The sequence below is a fragment of the Bos indicus x Bos taurus genome, chromosome 28 (assembly GCF_003369695.1).
Source record: "Bos indicus x Bos taurus breed Angus x Brahman F1 hybrid chromosome 28, Bos_hybrid_MaternalHap_v2.0, whole genome shotgun sequence".
NCBI classification, from domain to species: domain Eukaryota; kingdom Metazoa; phylum Chordata; class Mammalia; order Artiodactyla; family Bovidae; genus Bos; species Bos indicus x Bos taurus.
The window spans coordinates 44,259,405-44,277,743 of NC_040103.1; the positions used below are offsets into that span (position 1 = coordinate 44,259,405).

An 18,339-nucleotide genomic window follows, 5' to 3' on the forward strand; every position below is an offset into this window, starting at 1 on the left:
AGTCTGTTTTTTCTAGTTTCCTAACTTTTCTATCATCTCCAAACTACTGTTAAGATCATCCGTTAAGTTTTCATTCTTTTCAGTTCTAGGATTTTTGTTTGGTTCTGTTTCATAATTTTCATTTCTCAGTTGAGATTTCCATTCTTTAAGACCATGTTTTCTGAACTTTCTCTCAACTTACAGTGAGTAACAGATAAAAGAGGCTTATTTTTTGTTGTTAGAGCTATTCTTGTTTTCTTTTGGTTAATATTTAACATTTTAAATTCTTTTATTTTCAACTTTTTGTGTTATTATTCATCATGTGTCTTCTGTAAGCAGTGTATAACTGGAACTATTTGTATTTTATAAAATTATCTCATAAGTTGGATTTTAATTAGCAGTTTTAAGTAAATTTTGATTGTGAGCTTTTCTTCTTATTCAGATTTAATCTGTGAGAGTCCAAAGGACCTTAACTGAAGATATTTTCCTCAAGAGACCATTTGAATACGAATTCTGCCAGGAGGTAGGGTGTACCTTTGTCATGGATAACATTGTCCACTTTCTAGAGTACAGTACTTAAGTACTCATCACAGGCACATTTTATTCACGTGGCCTTGTGAGTGGAAGGGGCTCTAGTAATCTCTTGGTTGGCTTAGCTGTCACGGTCCTGGCTCTAACTTTGCCTTTGCTCCTTACTCTGCTGGAGCTGTCCAGTGTTCACGCCCCAGACCTGTGGAAGGTCCGCAGTGTCCCTGTCACCCGAGCCACTCCCAGCTTTGTGACTCACAGCTGCTGCTTCCTGCGCTGCCTGTTCCTTGAGCCTTCATTGTTCTACAGTCTCTCTCAGCAGTGCCTTTAACTCTGTATTCATAGCTCCCTTGTCCTCTGCAGTGCAGTGTGAACCACAGGCAGCACGCTCTCCAAGCCACATTCTGTTCTCATGGTCTGTGGCTTTCTTTGGACTAAACTTAGACGTTGGTTTAGAATGAGTGGCGCCCCACCTCCTGTCCCCCCACCTCTTTGAGAGTTCCCAGACTTCTGTAAACTGGCCTTTAGCAGGACTGACCCTGTGCATAACCTCAGTCATGTGCAAAATCCCTCTTATCTTTCCTGGAGCCGTCCCAGTGCAGGCTCAGCTGGGAGTCAGGCTTTGGAAGAAAATGTATGTAAGTGATTTTAAAAGCTAGTGATTTAATCAGGGTTCATCTTTCTAAAATAGAAACACCAGAGTTACATTTAAAGTATAGTAACAGGTAGAAAAATATCAGGGATACTTTTATTTGTTGAACACTTATACTGTGGTAGATTATTTTACTAGATTTATAGTTAAGTCATTATTATTATTTTGTAGGCCTGAATAGGCATATTTAGCTAAAAGTCTGTTGAATGAGGCTTGGCACAGTGCACCTGTTAGATTGGCACTGTATACTTCCCAGCAGTCTTGCCATCCTTACTGTGGGCAGCTGGAGGACTGGTAAACCCCACTGAACGCAGTCACCAGAGGACTGCTGCTTCTGTAGTTGGTGCTGCCTCGTTTGACTTGCTTTAGCTGTGGGCCCGCCTCTTCTGACTCCTCACTTGCATTCAGAGTGACCGTGAAGCTATATTCCAGCTGTGTCCTCTCTCCACACAGGGGTTCATATGGATCTTCTGTCCATAGTCATACTTCTGACCTCTTCCATTTCCTTGAACATTTTTTTTTAAATCTGCTGTTATTCTGGTATAGTCCATAAAGTTCACTGTGAAAATGATTTTGCTTCATGTATAGAGTAAAATGGGCAGTGGGTAGGAGGATTCAGAATAAGCATCTTCTTTGCTGTTGGTTTATTTTTTTCCTTCCAGTTTTACTGAGGTCTAATTGGCATACAGCACTGTATAAGGTTAAGGTATACAGAAAAATGATTTGATTTACATGCATCATGACATGATTACTACCATAACTTTGGTGAGTTTATTGCATCTTTTGTTTAAAGGGTATGCTGCTGCTGCTGCTGCTGCTAAGTCGCTTCAGTCGTGTCCGACTCTGTGCGACCCCATAGACGGCAGCCCACTAGGCTCCGCCATCCCTGGGACTCTCCGGGCAAGAACACTGGGGTGGGTTGCCATTTCCTTCTCCAATGCAGGAAAGTGAAGAGTGAAAGGGAAGTTGCTCAGTCGTGTCCGACTCTTATCGACCCCATGGACTGCAGCCTACCAGACTCCTCCGTCCATGGGATTTTCCAGGCAAGAATACTGGAGTAGGGTGCCATTGCCTTCTCCTTAAAGGGTATAGAGTTTCAGTTTTGGAAATTGAAAATGTTTTGGAGATCTTTTTTTTTTTTTTTTTTTTTTTAACATTTTAAAATGTATACTTTAATTAAGGTATAAAGTATGTAAACAATCAGGTAAGCTTATAGAGAAGCTGACCAAGATACATAAATTAGGAGACATAAGTGTCCATCTAAATTTTCTATACTTCATCTTTTTTTTCCTTTTTACAGAATATTTATTAAAGTTGTTTAATATACAATTTTTCATTTCTCATTCTGGAAGTCCTTTTTTAGAAAGACTCTTCTTTATCTGATGACAAATATTAGAGCCACATTATCAGTGATTATTCTGGACCTCCACGCTTGACAAGACAATTGGAAGAACATGTAAATCAGCATCTGAAACTCCAAAGCTAATAATGTGAAGGTGTCTTCCACAGTATTGGGATAAAGAGCAACAACATACTTGGATAAATTCAATTTCTTCTTGAGACACAAGTTTCCTTCTGTATTTCTGAGGTAAAGTTTTTATCATCTCTGCCGTGTCTGGTGGACCCTGATGCATCAGCCAGTCTGGCGATTTACTTCCCTTAGAATGCTGTGAAATTGAAGAAGTATGAGATGGTAGTCCTGCTGATCGTAGAACTTCTGATACATTTGGTTTAGGATTGTCTCTTCTGTCAGGGAACCTTATTAATGGAGTATGTGGCTTGACTACCTGAACGACCCTGCTGGCAGACGCCATCTTGCTGCCCATCATGACCCCCGAGAAGGGGCAGCTGTTTTGGAGATCTTTTCCTGACAATGTGAATATAATTAATACTACTGAACTGTACATCTAAAATGGCTAATTTCATAAATTTTGTTACATTTTTTTCCTACAGTTAAAAAAAGAGTATCTTTTGTGGAATGTAGATTTAAACGGTTAAGGGCAGAGTTCTGAATTTTTTTACCTTATCCGTTGTACGTGGTTCTATTTACTCATCCTTTACCACAGATTGAATCAACAGATTAGAGTTATTGGAGGGTCCAGAGCAGAGGAAATGTTTAGCAAACAGAATTTATAGGTGCTCAGAACATACTAGCTGAGTTATTTCAGTGTGGGGTCACGCTGCCTTCCTTGTCTGCATGAAAATGCATGCTTGTCTGTGTCTTTGATTGAGATGTTTTGTGTGTCTTCCCAGAGAGAAGGGTTTTATAATGAGGTGAAAACCTCTGAGAAGTGATAGCTGACTTTAAAAGCAAATAACTATTTCCTAGTTTACATTTATATTATTTTTAAATTAGATCTTGGGTTACTTGGGCTTCCCTTGTTGCTCAGCTGGTAAAGAATCCGCCAGCAATGAGGGAGATCTGGGTTCGATCCCTGGGTTGGGAATATCCCCTGGAGAAGGGAAAGGCTAGTATTCTGGCCTGGAGAATTCCGTGGACTGTATAGTCCATAGGTTTGCAAAGAGTCAGACACGACGGAGCGACTTGCACTGGGTTACTACTTTGATGATTGAAAAGTTTTTCTCACTATAGTTTTTTTCCACTGAAAAGTAATATCTAGAGGGAGAAAACTGAGTTTCAGGATCATAGAGCAAACAGTAAACTGAAGGCTTTTACATTGTACCACCCATGCAAATTAATATTAAAATTCCCAATTCTTAATAGACTTTAACCACCTTTGGGATTTACCCAGAGGAAAATGGGGCCAGAGTTACTTTTCTTTCTTTCAGCTTATGCTCTGTAATACATTATCATGCAGATCACAGTAATTAAGGCAGAAAGATTAGGAAACTGGGAGGATTCAAGGTTTAGTCATAAAGAAACACCAGTTAAATTTTCAGAAATATTTCACCCGTGCTCTATATAGAACACTGTGGGGAATGCTTAAAAGAAATGCATGGCGATCCAGAACACTGCAGGGAATGCTAAAGAAATATGTAATGGTCCAAAGAGGGTTCAGCCTTTTTGGTAGGCCAAGGGTTCTATACTGTGAGGAATGATCTGTAACTAGGTAGTATTTTGTTTTAGGGTTCGCCAAAGAAACAGAACCAATAGTATATAAAAAGATAGATGGATAGAGAAAGATTCTTATTGATAGATTTTAAGAAATTGGCTCATGTGACTATAGAGGCTGCCAGGTCTAAAACCTGCACGCTAGGCTGGCAGATTGGGGAACTGAGAGAAGAGTTGAATCTGAAATTTGAGACCACAGGTCTACTGGCAAAATTCTGTCTTCTTCCAAGAGAGGCTTAGAGGGGTTTTTTGTTCTAAGGCCTTCATATGATAGATGAGTCCTACCCACATTATAGGCCCTTCCCTAGTGAGTCACACAGTAAAGAATCTGACTGCGATGCAGGAGACCTGGGTGTGATCCCTTTAGAAGGGAATGGCCACCCACTCCAGTATTCCTGCCTGGAGAATCCCATGGACAGAGGAGCCTGGCAGGCTACAGCCCATGGGGTCACAAAGAGTCGGACAGGACCCGTTATGGAGAGTAATATCTTTTACACAAAGTCTCTTGATTTAAATGTTAATCATATCTATGAATATACCTTCACAGAAACATCTTGAATAATATTTGACCAAATATCTGCGTACTGTGGCCTATTCAAGTTGATACATAAAATTGGCCAGCATGTATATTTAAATGTCAAACTGTAAAGAGTATTGGGTACATGTTGTGGGTGGCAAGATAGGAGTAGGGGAGCTTGTTTTGATGTTTCTTTGCTCACAGATGAGATAAATGTGAAGATGTGCTCTGAAGGCCAGGAAATTTTTGGCCTGGTGTGCAGAGTGTGTGCGACATCCCAAGAGAGTGGTAGAATGAACAAGGGTGGAGCTGACCATGGCACGGGCGGGAGAGGATTTGTCCCGGCTGGAGAGAGATTTCTTAGGTGGTGAGGCAGGCCCTGCTCTGATTCCTCTACTTTGATACTGCGTTAAGTAGAGAAGGTGCTTGCTCCAGCCTGAGATGACAGACGGCTGGAGCAGGGCTGTCTGTACCACCGGCATTATATGCTACGTTATACAGTGTAATGAGATGAGAATTCTTCTGCATAAAGCGTTTCAAGTGAGATAGGGCTGCCTTAGATTTTTCTGTTATAACATGTGCCCAGAATTCTTTCTTCAGTTAGTTTAATGAATTGCTTCGAAAGATGTATGTTTGTGAATAAACATAAGATCTTCAAATGATGTGAATTGCTGCCTGTAATAATTCCAATCTTTAAGCCTTGAAATGTTTTTGGATCCATTCTGAAGTAGAAATACAGCCCAGTAACTCCCCCTTGCCCCACATTACAAATTAAGGAACATAATCAAATTTTTAGATGTAATTGGGGTAAAGACACTTTAAAATAAAAATTCTACCAAGGAAGGTAGTTACCAGAGAGAATAGCAACAGCAGTGTCTGTGGAATAACGCACGGAACAGCGCCCGAGTGGCTCACCTCTCCGTGCCTGTGCCCCTCTGCAGTGCGGGCCTGCTTGTTTCTCCAGCCAAGTGGTGGAGTCTGTTTCCGCGCCTTTGTACTGGGCCGTGCTGGGCGGCCTGCAGTGGCCAGGGGAGCATAAGCGGGCGCGCTGCAGGCAGAGGCGCCACATGCAGCGGGCCAGCTCCTCACTGCTGCCGCCACGCTGAGAGGAGGCCCACCTGGGGGGAAGGCCCAGCCCTCCTCCCTGAGCCCAGTTCCCAGCTGACCTGGGCCCAGTGCAGCAGCCCACAAGTCAGGCAAGAGCAGCAGCAGAGCTGTGCAGTCAACCCACGGGTTTGTGAGAAGTAGGAAATCCCTGCTGTTTAGGCAACTGGGGCTGGGGTAGTTTGTTATGCAGCAGTGGCAAACAGAAACATCCTGTGACTAATTGCAGGAACTCCTCTCTGTAATTCTAATTCTGGCTTCATTCCTGAGACCTCAGGAGCCCACAGTCTGGTGAGGGAGTCCCTCCAGGACAGTGTGGTGCCTGCCCAGGATGGGCTCTGGGCTGCTGCGGCCTTGGCTTCTTCTCTGTCCCCCTTTCCTCATCTGTAAGGATTAGATTTTTCCCTACAGGACAAGCATAGAAGAGCACTTGGAGGAACTAGAGGAAGAAGATTAGTTCTGTACTCCACTGACGGTACTTTCCATCTCTTACGCCTGTCAGACTCACACTGCTTTCTCAGAAGTGAAATGCTGCAAGAACCCCAGCGAGTCTCCTCTTTTCCTTTTGTTAAGAACTACTGTTTTCAGTACCCTTGTATTTGTCCTGAAGAATGCCATGGGTATGCCTCCTTAACTTTGCTCAGGTTCACACTCTCCTGGGAAAGTCAGACATTAGAGTCCAGGCCCCTTCCTTGTAACATCTCAGGCTCAGCTAGTTCACACACATGGTGGAGGGTTCTGCTGAGGTCTCTCTGGGTCACTGGGGAGGTCACAGGTGGCATGCACTGTTTGGATCTGAGTCCTGCCTGCCCCACACTGTCTGCTGCTCACTCACCGTCAGCTTTGGCCTGCCCCTCTCTTGCTCTGTTCCTTGAGATTCTAAATTGCACATTGCCGCCTGCAGCACTCTCCTCTCCTGGCCCAGCTGTGTTTGCTCAGGACTTCCCCACCAGGCTCCCTCAGTTTTCTTGAGCGGCCTCTTCTCCTTCCGCTGGCCAGCATTTTGGGGGATACCTAGAGTCCACACTTTCTGTCTTCTTGGCTGCCTCGTGGCTCAGACGGTAAAGAATCTGCCTGCAGCGCAGGAGAACAGGGTTCAGCCCTTGGTTCAGGAAGATCCCCTGGAGAAGGAAATGGCTACTCACTCCAGTATTCTTGCCTGGAGAATCCCAAGGACAGAGGACCCTGGCAGGCTACAGTCCATGGGGTTGCAGAGTTGGACACGACTGAGTGACTAACACTTTGTTTTCACCAGCCTTTCAGGCTGCGTGTTAGAAAATTAATCTTGAATAATCTACTGGAGTAGTTTAAAGATACAGCTTTAGTTTTAAATAGTTGTAGTGGTTTAAGGTTATGTTATTATATATGTAATATATGTGTAACAATGGTTTAAGAATATATACTATAATTTTAAAATGCAGTATTTTTCTGTGACTTGTGATATATATTTGTAAATCAACTCAAAATGATAAATATCCAATTTTTGTTATAAATTAGACCTAACTTTTCAGGCATGTCTTACAGTCTTGAAGTACATAAATTATTATTTTGTCAAATTTTTAATAAGTATATCCATTACTTTGGTCAGATGTCCCCCTATGCAGACAAAATTGCAGCAAAAAGCATGTTGCTATTTAATACTTAAAACTGTGGATTCTGTGTTATTGTTTGTATCCATGTCGATCATACCTCTTCTTTTCATAATAAAGCCAACAACACACCGGGTTTTGTCTTTTTCTAACAACTGTGCTACAGTGAGATGAAAAAGAAAAAACCTACATATTTTAGATTCCCCTTGTAAATTGCCACAGGCTGCTACATCTAGTGAAATACGGCTGAGCAGCCTCAGGCAAGTTGCGTAACTTCTCTGAGCCCTTCTGGCCCTGTTGTGAGAATCAAAGGAGATAATGCGCGTGAAGCATTTACGACTTGTCAGTGCTTCATCTGTTTAGTTTTTCTCCAGCCAATTACTCTTCAGAAGTTCTATTTCTGTACTTCTCAGTTTGTTTCTCCTACATTATCAGTTTTAAGTTTTTTATTCTTTGGATTTCATTTTCTAGTTATCCTCAGCATTGCTTATTTGCTGTTCTTCATGTAACATTGAAATTATTCTTTATTACCTCTGGTCATACTCTGAATTATTCCAGAGGGTTTTATTTTATTTAACATTTCTGTCTTTAATTTTATTTATGTGTTTATTTTTGACTGTGCTGGGTCTTCGTTGTGCGGGTTTTTCCCGAGCTGCAGTGAGCTCCAGTCTCCAGCTGCGGTGCCCGAGCGTCTCACTGCGGCGGCTTCTCTTGCTGCAGGAGCACGGGCTCTGGAGTGCGCAGTCTTGGGTGGCTGCAGCGCGTGGGCTCGGCGGTTGTGGCTCCCAGGCTCGAGAGCACAGGCTTCGTAGTTTCGGCGCACGGGTTTAGTTGCTCTGTGCATGCAGGGTCTTTCTGAATCAGAGATCAAACCCCTGTCTCCTGCATTGGCAGGTGAATTCTTTCTCACTGAGAGAAGGTACCAGGGATACCCTCTAGGGGACTTTAAAACTAACAAAATCTTTTTTTTGTTTGTTTCTGAGTAAACTTCATTTAGTCTGTGGGGTGTGTTTGTGTGTTTTATCATTTTTTCCTTCACTTTCAGTAATTGCATCTGTATTTTCTGGTAGTTGCTACTTTATTCTGATGCATTTAACTTTTTAAAATGCATTTTGGTATTTTTAATAAGCTCATGGTTCTTGAAGACCATAGTGTTACACAGGCCAAGTCAGAGCTTTGTCTCAGACTGTTTTTTACTGGGTGGCATATGCAGGCCTTGCAGTGTTACTCTACCAACTTCCCTAAAATTCTCGGAACCCTGAACTTAAATTTTGATCTTAATTTCAGTAAAGAGTGGGAATAGGGTAATCTTGATGCCTTGTTACCTTTTGGTCTGGGGTGGGCATGACAGTGTCCAGATATGAGTTGCTTGTGAGAGAGCGTTCTTCCCTGGTTGAGTGAGGGGAATAGGCCTTTAAGGATACTGTTAGTGAAATAGCATATCTTATGCCCTTCTTTAGTAACTTGTCACCTATTCTTCACTGTATTTCTGACTCAAAGATTGAAATTGCTAACCTGTATTTTATGAAACTTGTTTTTCTCTTTCTTAAAAGAGCTCTTATCCGCAGTTCTTAATAACTTATAATTGTAACCTTTTAGAATTATTCTTAAAAATACTTGGATTCCATTTTGAATTATTACAATTTTGGACTTAGTCTGATGTGGTCAAACTTGCACATATTTAAAGATCAGTTGTTTCTTCCCATTTGATATGAATTGTACCAGGATAAAAAATACTGAATTTTTGTGTTGTCTGAATTTCCACTGTTCTACTTGATCAGCATTTGAGACAGTAAACGGTGTTAGTTATAGTTTGAGTCATAAATGAAATTCCCAGTTAGTTCTGGCTCTTGTGGGAGAAAAGTTGATTCAGTCAATATTTACTGAATGGATATTATGTGACCACACTGGGCTAGAGAGTGCTAGTACAAGGGTGAGCAAAGTGAGATAGGACTTCTGGCTTTAGGGAGCTTACTGCCCAGTAAGGGTGAAAGTCATTAATTAAAGAATTTAACAAAAGTAAAATTCCAGTTGTGATCCTTGTTAATGAAGTAGAGGTTCTTCATCAATTCTGTAAAGCCTGTAAATGTGGGATTTCCTGGGGATGTTGTTGTTATTGTTGTTTAAGTTTACGTTTGACTTAGAATAACTGTCAAGACTGTTTTCCAAGGTCTCTATACCACTTCACATTCTCAAGGGCAGTATATGAGGGCTCCAGTTTCTCCACATGCTACAGTTAATATCGATGGTCTTTTTGATCATAGCCCTTCTCCGGGGGATATGTTAGGTACTCAGTCATGTCCAGCTGTTTGTGTCCCCATGGACTGTGACCTGCCAGGCTCCTCTGTCCATGGGATCCTCCAGACAAGAAAACTAGAGTGGGTAGTTGTTCCCTTCTTCAGGGAATCTTCCTGAACCAGGCATCAAACCTGGGTCTCCTGCATTGCAAGCAGATTCTTTACAGTCTGAACTACCAGGGAAGCTCAGGAAGGGAAGCCCAGGAGGGGTATAGTATTTTCTCATTGTGGTTTTAATTTGCAGATCATTTCATGAGCTTAGTAACTATTCATTTATCTTCTTTGGTGAAATGGCTATTAAAAACTTTTGCCCATCTTTAAATTGTGTTAAGTTGTAGGTGTTCTTTAGATATTCCAGATGCAAGTCTATCAGATAGATGATTGTTATTTTTTCCCCTAATTCATCTTTTTAGCTTTCTTGATGATGACTTTTAGAGCACAGAAGTCTTATTAAATTTGATCATCTGATTTATCAGTATTTTCCTTTCAGTAGAATGTGCAGAGGTGGTCATTGAAGCCAGAGATATGGATTTGATAACTTGGGAAAAGGGAACACAGAATAAGAGTGGGAGAGGGTAAAATGGAGCTTTGAGGAATCGAAAGAGTTACTGTCATGTGAGTGAGTAAATGTGTCAAGTCAAATAACATGGGCCAGAAAATGTCCTTTAGGCTTAACCGCTATAGAGATGGCTGTTGACCTTACTGTTCTGAAGCTAGATTGTGATGAGATGAAATGTGCATGGGAGGTAAAAAAAATGTCAATTTGAGTGGAGAAGAGCTCTAGGGTATAGAAGAAGAGCCCTGTTTTGCTTTAGAAAAGCAAGATAAATGGGATGATCCCAGGAGACAAATGGTGAGTCAGATGGTGTTTTATGCTTTTCTTTTTCCCTTTCTTTTTAAAATTTTCATTGAGAGAGTGAATATCCTTATTCAGTACCTAAATCATGACCCAGGTATAATACCACATTTGGTAAAAATATGTGATATGGGTAGTGTTCTGTTTGAGGTCACATGAGTCTCCTGCCTGTTTTCTGTTTATACTTTCTCTCCATTTATTTCTTCAAAGTATTTTCAAAATGAAAAAAGTAATAAATACACACAGCTTTTTGAAAAATGTAATGGAGGCCCAAACTCTCTCATCCAGACGTCTTAGGTCAGAAATACTTTAAACTTCAGAAATTTTCAGATTCTAGAAAGGTAATCTATACGTGGTATGTAATAGTGAGTGCTCTTATTGGGGTGATACCCATAAAACTCATTAATATTTCCTTATTGAAGTATAATACTTATACTGAGTTGCATAGGTATTAAAAGAAACTATAAATAGCTTCCTATTAGTTCAGGTCAGGTTTTGGCCCCTAAAGAGTTTAAGATTAGGTCTTAATGTTAAATAAGACCTAACACTTAATGTTAAACAAGACTTACACATTTCTTTACTAAATATAAGTAAATAGAAGCTAGCTTTGTCTTGGTATTTTTCTGAATGTTAGAAGTGTGTGTGGGAGATGCAGTACCGGCCCCTGTAATGAGCAGCAGCGGTCCTCTGCCCCACCCGCCACAGCCCTCGTCCTGCTCCGCAGAGGCAGCTCCGTATGTGTCATCGTTGCATCTTCTGACTGTTGCCTCCGTGTTTTCAAACGATACGCTCATGCTATTCCCTGACTTAGCAGTATTAGACGTTACCTCTTGACTTCCTTTCGTGCCCCACCTCTCTCCTCCCTGTCCACCGGGTTTGGTTATGTCATGATGTTGTTTATGTCACTGGAGTATTTACACCGTAATCAGTATTGAACTACTGTTCACTTTAGAAACAAATGATTCTGCTGTCTTTCTACTGTAGTTTTGCTGTTGTTACTTTGTATTCTCACTGGTATGATCGTTATTAGACTTATCCTTAGTTCTTCTAAGATGTCCAGGGTATTATCTGTCACTCCATCTTCCCTGTTGAGACTTCTTTTGCTCTGGGGACCTGCCTCTGGACATCTTACACGCATGTGCTCCACTCTGCACCAGCGGTCTCGGGCCTGCCAGTGCAGCTACAGTCCTGGAGCTTGCGCTTTGTGCCGCTCGGAAGCTATAGTGGCTCTTTTGTGCATTCTTTCTTTTTCTTTTCCTTGATTTAGTCCTTTATTTTGCTAGAGTACATCTTCCAGGAGTTTACCGTAAAAGGGTGCATGGGAAATTGATTACCTGGCTGTACATCTATAGGGATGTTGATTGGCTTGTTTAAATGGATTTTTAAAACTTTAGAAAGTTATCTTTATTTCCCTGAGGGTTTTTTTTTTTTTGCTTTTTGTGCTTATGTATTATTTTGGTTCCTTCATTCAGAGCTCTTCTCCTAGGTTTGATCAGTAAGTGAGAAAGGCCAAGAACAGGGAGCAGAGATTACATAGACTGCACTGAACTGAGTTGTGGGAGCAAGAAAATGAAGAGCACTGAAATGTTACTTAAAAAGTGGTTACGGAGCGAAAGTGAATAGGAGCATTGAAAGTATTTTCTTTCTACTTCTGTTTTTAAAGATGAGAGACCCAAAATGCACTTTGAAATTCTGTATCAGTGTAGATTTTTATAATTTTTCTACAGCATCTAGTGATATAAACTACTTGTTTTATGCATTTTGGGGGAAAACTGGTTCTGTTCCTTTGTTGACGTGAAGGAGTCTTTATAAAAAGGATGGGATGACAATATGGTGTAAATGGGGTGGCTGATAGAGTGAGGCCCCTAAATAGCCAGGTGGGGAGGATGGCAAAGAGCCCAGGTACACTTCTAGAGTTGGGGCTGCTTCTTCCCATAACTGCATAATATAATTTATTTAATTCATGAAAGGCTTGAGAGCAATGGGCAGGTTTATATGGTTGGTGGCGGGAAATTGAGGGACTTTTACAATAAATTGTCATTTAAACAGCAAAAGTGCCTGATCTCATGGTCAGATACACAGGGGCTTCCTTCACACAAGGAAATCTGTTATTAAGAGAGAACAGTCTCTTTTCCTCTGGTGGAAAGAAGTCTTTCACTATTTTGGAACAAGAGGTTTCTTTTATAACCATCATTAAAAGAAAAAAGCATTTACGAATAGCCCATGTTTATTATTCTTTTCTGTGTTCTGCAAAAGATAATGGTTCCTGCTGCAGACACTTTTCTGCCATAGCAACAGGGACAAACATACACTGGAAAAAAAGCAGTGTAAGCAGCAGATAGTCTCAATGCTGGGCAGATGCTCAGATTTATTGATGGTGGACAAGTACTAACCTCCCCTTGTCTGCCATGTTAATAATGCTGTGTTCCTAGCACTGCATGTTCTGAGCCGCCATTTCTAAGGATGTATAAAGGCCATCCCACTGCAGTTGCATTTTGTGGGAAATATGTAAACTGAAAGTAGTGTGACATGGAAATATTAATAAAGGCTTGTGTTGCGAAAGTCTTAAGTCAGTCATGTTCAACTCTTTGTGACCCCATAGACTGCAGCCCATAAGGCTCCTCTGTTCATGGAATTCTCCAGGCAAGAATACTGGTGTGGGTAGCCATTACCTTCTCCAGGGGATCTTCCTGACCCAGGGATCAAACCTGGGTCTCCCACATTGCAGGCAGATTCTTTACCATCTGAGCCACTAGGGAAGTCCAATAAAAGCTTACTATGCATAAAAATATGAAAGAAAGCAGTCTTCAAAATCAGTAACTTTGCAATGAAAGTTAGATGTAATAAAACCCTGAAAAGAAAGGCAAGCGATTCCCATAATACACTATGCTGTTTTATTTTTAAGGAAGAGCACTGTGCAAAAATATTAGAGGAATTGCTGGAAAAAATCTAAAGAGAGCATAAAGCAAACACTACGGTAGTTGAAGACATTAGTGTCCTGAGAATGCGTCTTCCTACTTTATTCCTGTAGGAAAATTAGGCTTGATTTCTATGAGGTCTTCAGAAATGTATTCATCACAGAAAATGAGCCCTCTTACGGTTGTATACATTCATCAATAACATAAAGTTCTGACTGTACCGACCTATGTGGAATGACTTGAGCTTTTAACACTTTAAAAATATGTATCTAAACTATAAAAGTATTACATTGTTACTGAAAGTTTAGAAAATAGAGAAATGAAAAGTCACTAAGTATTGCCACATCATTAAACTGCTGTTAGCATTTTTGTGAATTTCTCTCCTAGTACCTAACTACATATTAATATTAAATAACAATGACAGGAATATGCTTATTTTGATTTTTAATTTAAAACTTATTTAAAACTCTAATAAGAGTTTGCTGTGTGAATATAATGGTAAGTTTTGGTTGAGATAGGTTTTTTAATAGTTAGGCATTTTCCTTTGCTTTTCCCTAAAAGGTTTTAAAATCCTGTACTGGTGTTGAGTTTGATCATTTGATTATATTAATAGCATCTAATGACATAAATGGTTGATTCTGCAGGTTTTCCTTGGAAACCAGACTCTGTTCCTGTGTCTTCAGATGTGACAATATGCTGGTGACCCCAGTGCACGCTGTGTACATGTCCTGGGTTTCCCACAGGTGTGTCAGGCTCAGTGTGCCCATGGCCAACCCTCATGCATCTCCCAGTCCTCTCTGCATTCCAGTCTTGTGAAGGCACAGCCAGAAACCAGGGACAGTTTAGACCCCTCACTAGATCATGTCAGTCCTCGTTTTCTAATGGTCTGTCTCCTCCCTCCAAGTTCTGTTCTAGGTCTGGTCTCGGTCGTTCAGTGCTGTGTGTTACACCTGGTCTCCTCACTCCTAATGCTTTTGTGTGTGTGTGTGTGTGTGTGTGCTAGCTGCTGTTCATAGGCTTCTCATTTCTTATAGGAACCATTCTTCTGATTAAAAACAGGCTTAACTTACAGTTGTTTGTTTAGAGTGCCAGTGAGGATACTGCAATTCAGCAGCTCACAATGGGGAGGAGGAGGGTGCTGCTGGAGCCTGGTACCCTGTGTGCAGGGATGCGTGGAGGCATGCAGACCCGGGGTGATCGTCTCCTGGGGGATTTGCCACTGATATCTTGTGTCTTCTCCTGGCTGCCTTCTTTGTCATCTGTGTTTGTCCCCAGCATTGCTGAAATGGGCAGAATCCTTCGCTTATCTTGACCATCTGGGAAGCACACAGAACAGCCTGATTATTAAGCCCCTCTGGTCATCTTCTGGATTGGGCCTTCCTGCCTCTGCCCTTGTAGGGATAGCACTGTCAGCCACGCTCCCCCTTGGAGTCTTGCTGCTGGAGATCCTCAGTAAACGTCAGAAAGGATTTGAGGTCCCAATGGTGTGTATTTTGCGTCAGACTGAGGTGTAGAAGGACAGAAACTAGTAATGGAAAGACAAAGCAAATAAACTGGCCTTTGTAAAGCAGTAAGAGGCATCATTTCAACTGCTTGAAAAAGCAGACTGGAAAATACGCTGATGCGAAAAACCCTGTATTTGTGTATGTGGACGTAATCTTACTTGGCTTCACAATAACTCTGTGAGCTGAGTAGAGAGTATTACCTTTCTGTGTTACAGATGAAGAAACAGCCTTTGAAATTCATCAGTTTGCCCAACATCGTGTACTTAGTATTATTATTTAATAGAATCATAACTTGAACTTAGGTTTCTGATTGCCAGTTTTATGTACTCCCTGTTACCTTTCTTAAAACCAGAAGAGTGATGATAACAGTGGCCACCTCCGTGTCATCAGGTAAAGTACATTAGGGATAACACAAAGGAAAAATAAAAAGCGATCTGTCTTAACCCATGTGATTTTCATACTTTTACACATTGTTACTGAGCCATGGGCTTCCGTGGTGGCTCAGATGGTAAAGAAGCTGCCTGCAGTGCAGGAGACCTGAGTTTGATCCCTGTGTTGGAAAGATCCCCTGGAGAAGGGAGTGGCAACCCACTTCAATATTCTTGCCTAGAGAGTTCCGTGGACAGAGGAGCCTGACAAGCTACAGTCCATGGGGTCACAAAGAGTCGGACACAACTGAGCGACTAACACTTTCACGTTCACTTTATTGAGATATGATTCACATTCATTACAGTCTACTCATTAAATGGTACAATTCTGTGCCTTTTAGTATACTTAAGAGTTATGCAGCCATCACCATAATAATTTTTTTGAGAGTTATGTTTTAATAGATTTTAGAACATATTGTTTGCCCTAAAAAGAAACCCTTTTAGCCATCACTGCCGCCTTCCCCTAAGTCCTTACCTCAGCCCTTGAAAGTGAAAGTGAAAGTGAAGTCTCTCAGTCGTGTCTGACTCTTTCCGACTCCATGGACTGTAGCCTACCAGGCTCCTCCCTCCATGGGGTTCTCCAGGCAAGAGGACTGGAGTGGGTTGCCATTTCCTTCTCCAGGGGATCTTCCTTCTCCAGGGATCAAACCCGGGTCTCCCACATTCCAGGCAGATGCTTTAACATCTGAGTCCCCAGGGAAGCCCATAAGTAATTTTCTGTCCCTATGTTTTTACCTACTGCAGACATTTCACACAAATGCCATCCTATGATATGCGGTCCTTGTTTCATTTAGTATACTCTTTTCAAGGGCCATCCGTGTTGTAGTGTGCCCATGGTTCTTTTCAGCAAAATCTCTGCTGAAAATCAGCTGGTAGCCTTGTGTGGGTTCCCTTGTGCCTAGTTATTTTTCTTTTGCTGCTTTTAAGATTCTCTCTTTAACTTTGACATTTTAATTATAATGTGTCTTGATGTGACTCTTTTTGGATTCATCTTGTTTGAGACTCTCTTTGCCTGTGGGATCTGGATGTCTGTTTCTTCCCTAGGTTAGGGAAGTTTTTAGCCATTATGTCAAATACGTTTTCTGTCCCTTTCTTTCTGTCTTTCCCCTCTGGAACTTCCATAATGCAGATATTAGTGCATTTTATGTTGTCCCTTGGGTCCGTTGAACTATCCTCATCTTTTAGCAATTCTTTTCTCCTTTTTGCCGTTCTGTTTGGAGATCTGCACTGCCCTGTCTCCCAGGTCACCGGTCTGTTCTTCTGTGTCACTTAGCCTTCTGTTGACTCCCACTAGTGTTTTACAGCTCACTTGTGTTCTTCAGCTCTGTGTGTTCCGTTTGGAAATTTCTTATATTTTCTGTCTCATTGTGGAGTTTCTCACCGTGTTCCTCCCTTGTCCTCCCCAGTTCAGTGAGCATTTTATGACCATTGCTTTAAACTCTTTATCAAGTAAATTACTTCTTTCCCCTTCAGTAGTTTTTCCCCTAGGGTTTTACCTTTTCCCTCATTTGGAGCAGGTTCCTCTGCTTCCTCATTTGGCTTGACTCTGTGTGTGTCTGTGCACCATGTAAAGCAGCCGCCTCTCCCTGTCTCCAAGGGGTGGCTCTGGTGGGCGATGAACCTTATCGCTTACCCTTGCCCTAATTTTGGTTGTTTCTTGAGCTCTCTTTGCACTTGTTGGGGTTTGTGGGGTCCAGAAACACAGTCCTCCTATCAGCCTGAGCCTGGCGCTCAAGGGACATCCCCTGTGTAGGCTGTGCATGCCCATTGGCGCCCGTGGGGTTGTGCGGGTGGAATGGGGGTGCGTGGCTGCTCACCAACTGCAGGTATTGGTGCTGTGACTTAAGCAGGGCTGTCACACGCCACTGTTAGCAGACTAGAATGAGAGTGCAAAATGGTGCCTGCCAGTGCCAGCTAGGGAGAGGGAGCCTGTAAAAACGGCATCTGCCAGTATTCCGTCCCTGGAGAGTCCCAGCAGACTTCTGTCCCTTTGACAGATGCTGTAAGATCAGTAAATGAATTTCCTTCACATGTGGTCTAAGCCCTTTAGAAACTGTTGTTCTTTGTGCTGGGTCTTGGGGTGAGTGGTTCTATTGGAGAGGAATGAAGTCTTTATTCCCTGAAGTCCTGAGTTTCTCCATAAGATAAGCCCTGTTGGTTTTCACATCCAGACATTTGGGTGAGTCTCCTCACTCTGATGCAGGACCCAAGGATTGTGGTGCCTGGGGCGAGTATAAACCCCTGCTTCTTGGGTAGAAGGTCCATTTATTTGTTTGCCTGTTGATTGATTTGTTCATTAATTTATTAAAATTTCTCTCGATTGTGCATCACCACACGAGGAGTGGGGGTTTGGTGAGAGCACGCCTTTCCTCCCCGTTTCAATGGATTGTGCATCACCACACGAGGAGTGGGGGATTTGGTGAGAGCACGCCTTTCCTCCCCGTTTCAATGGATTGTGCATCACCACACGAGGAGTGGGGATTTGGTGAGAGCACGCCTTTCCTACCCGTTTCAATGGATTGTGCATCACCACACGAGGAGTGGGGATTTGGTGAGAGCACGCCTTTCCTACCCGTTTCAATGGATTGTGCATCACCACATGAGGAGTGGGGGTTTGGTGAGAGCACGCCTTTCCTACCCGTTTCAATGGATTGTGCATCACCACACGAGGAGTGGGGGTTTGGTGAGAGCACGCCTTTCCTACCCGTTTCAATGGATTGTGCATCACCACACGAGGAGTGGGGATTTGGTGAGAGCACGCCTTTCCTACCCGTTTCAATGGATTGTGCATCACCACATGAGGAGTGGGGGTTTGGTGAGAGCACGCCTTTCCTACCCGTTTCAATGGATTGTGCATCACCACATGAGGAGTGGGGGTTTGGTGAGAGCACGC

General features: G+C 42.2%; 2 protein-coding genes across 13 annotated transcripts in view; one reads left to right on the plus strand and one right to left on the minus strand.

The window, feature by feature from the left end:
- MARCH8 (membrane associated ring-CH-type finger 8) overlaps positions 1–18,339 on the plus strand; it is a 110,244-nt gene that overhangs the window by 30,870 nt on the left and 61,035 nt on the right. For 5 of the 12 annotated variants that reach the window (XM_027530992.1, XM_027530988.1, XM_027530994.1 and 2 more), the window contains one exon: positions 422–502. The exons of 6 other annotated variants lie outside the window; for them this stretch is intronic. The gene's annotated coding sequence lies outside the window, so the exon portion shown is untranslated. Of the gene's footprint in view, positions 1–421; positions 503–14,148; positions 14,257–18,339 lie in introns of those variants that run through there. One more of the 12 variants, XM_027530989.1, reaches the window with a different exon arrangement.
- LOC113885554 (28S ribosomal protein S36, mitochondrial) lies at positions 2,316–3,015 on the minus strand. The gene is made up of 2 exons (XM_027531000.1): positions 2,695–3,015; positions 2,316–2,590 (listed from the first exon to the last, which is right to left on the minus strand). Exons 1-2 carry the CDS (start codon positions 2,986–2,988, stop codon positions 2,573–2,575), a joined length of 312 nt encoding a protein of 103 aa, XP_027386801.1. The 5' UTR covers positions 2,989–3,015; the 3' UTR covers positions 2,316–2,572.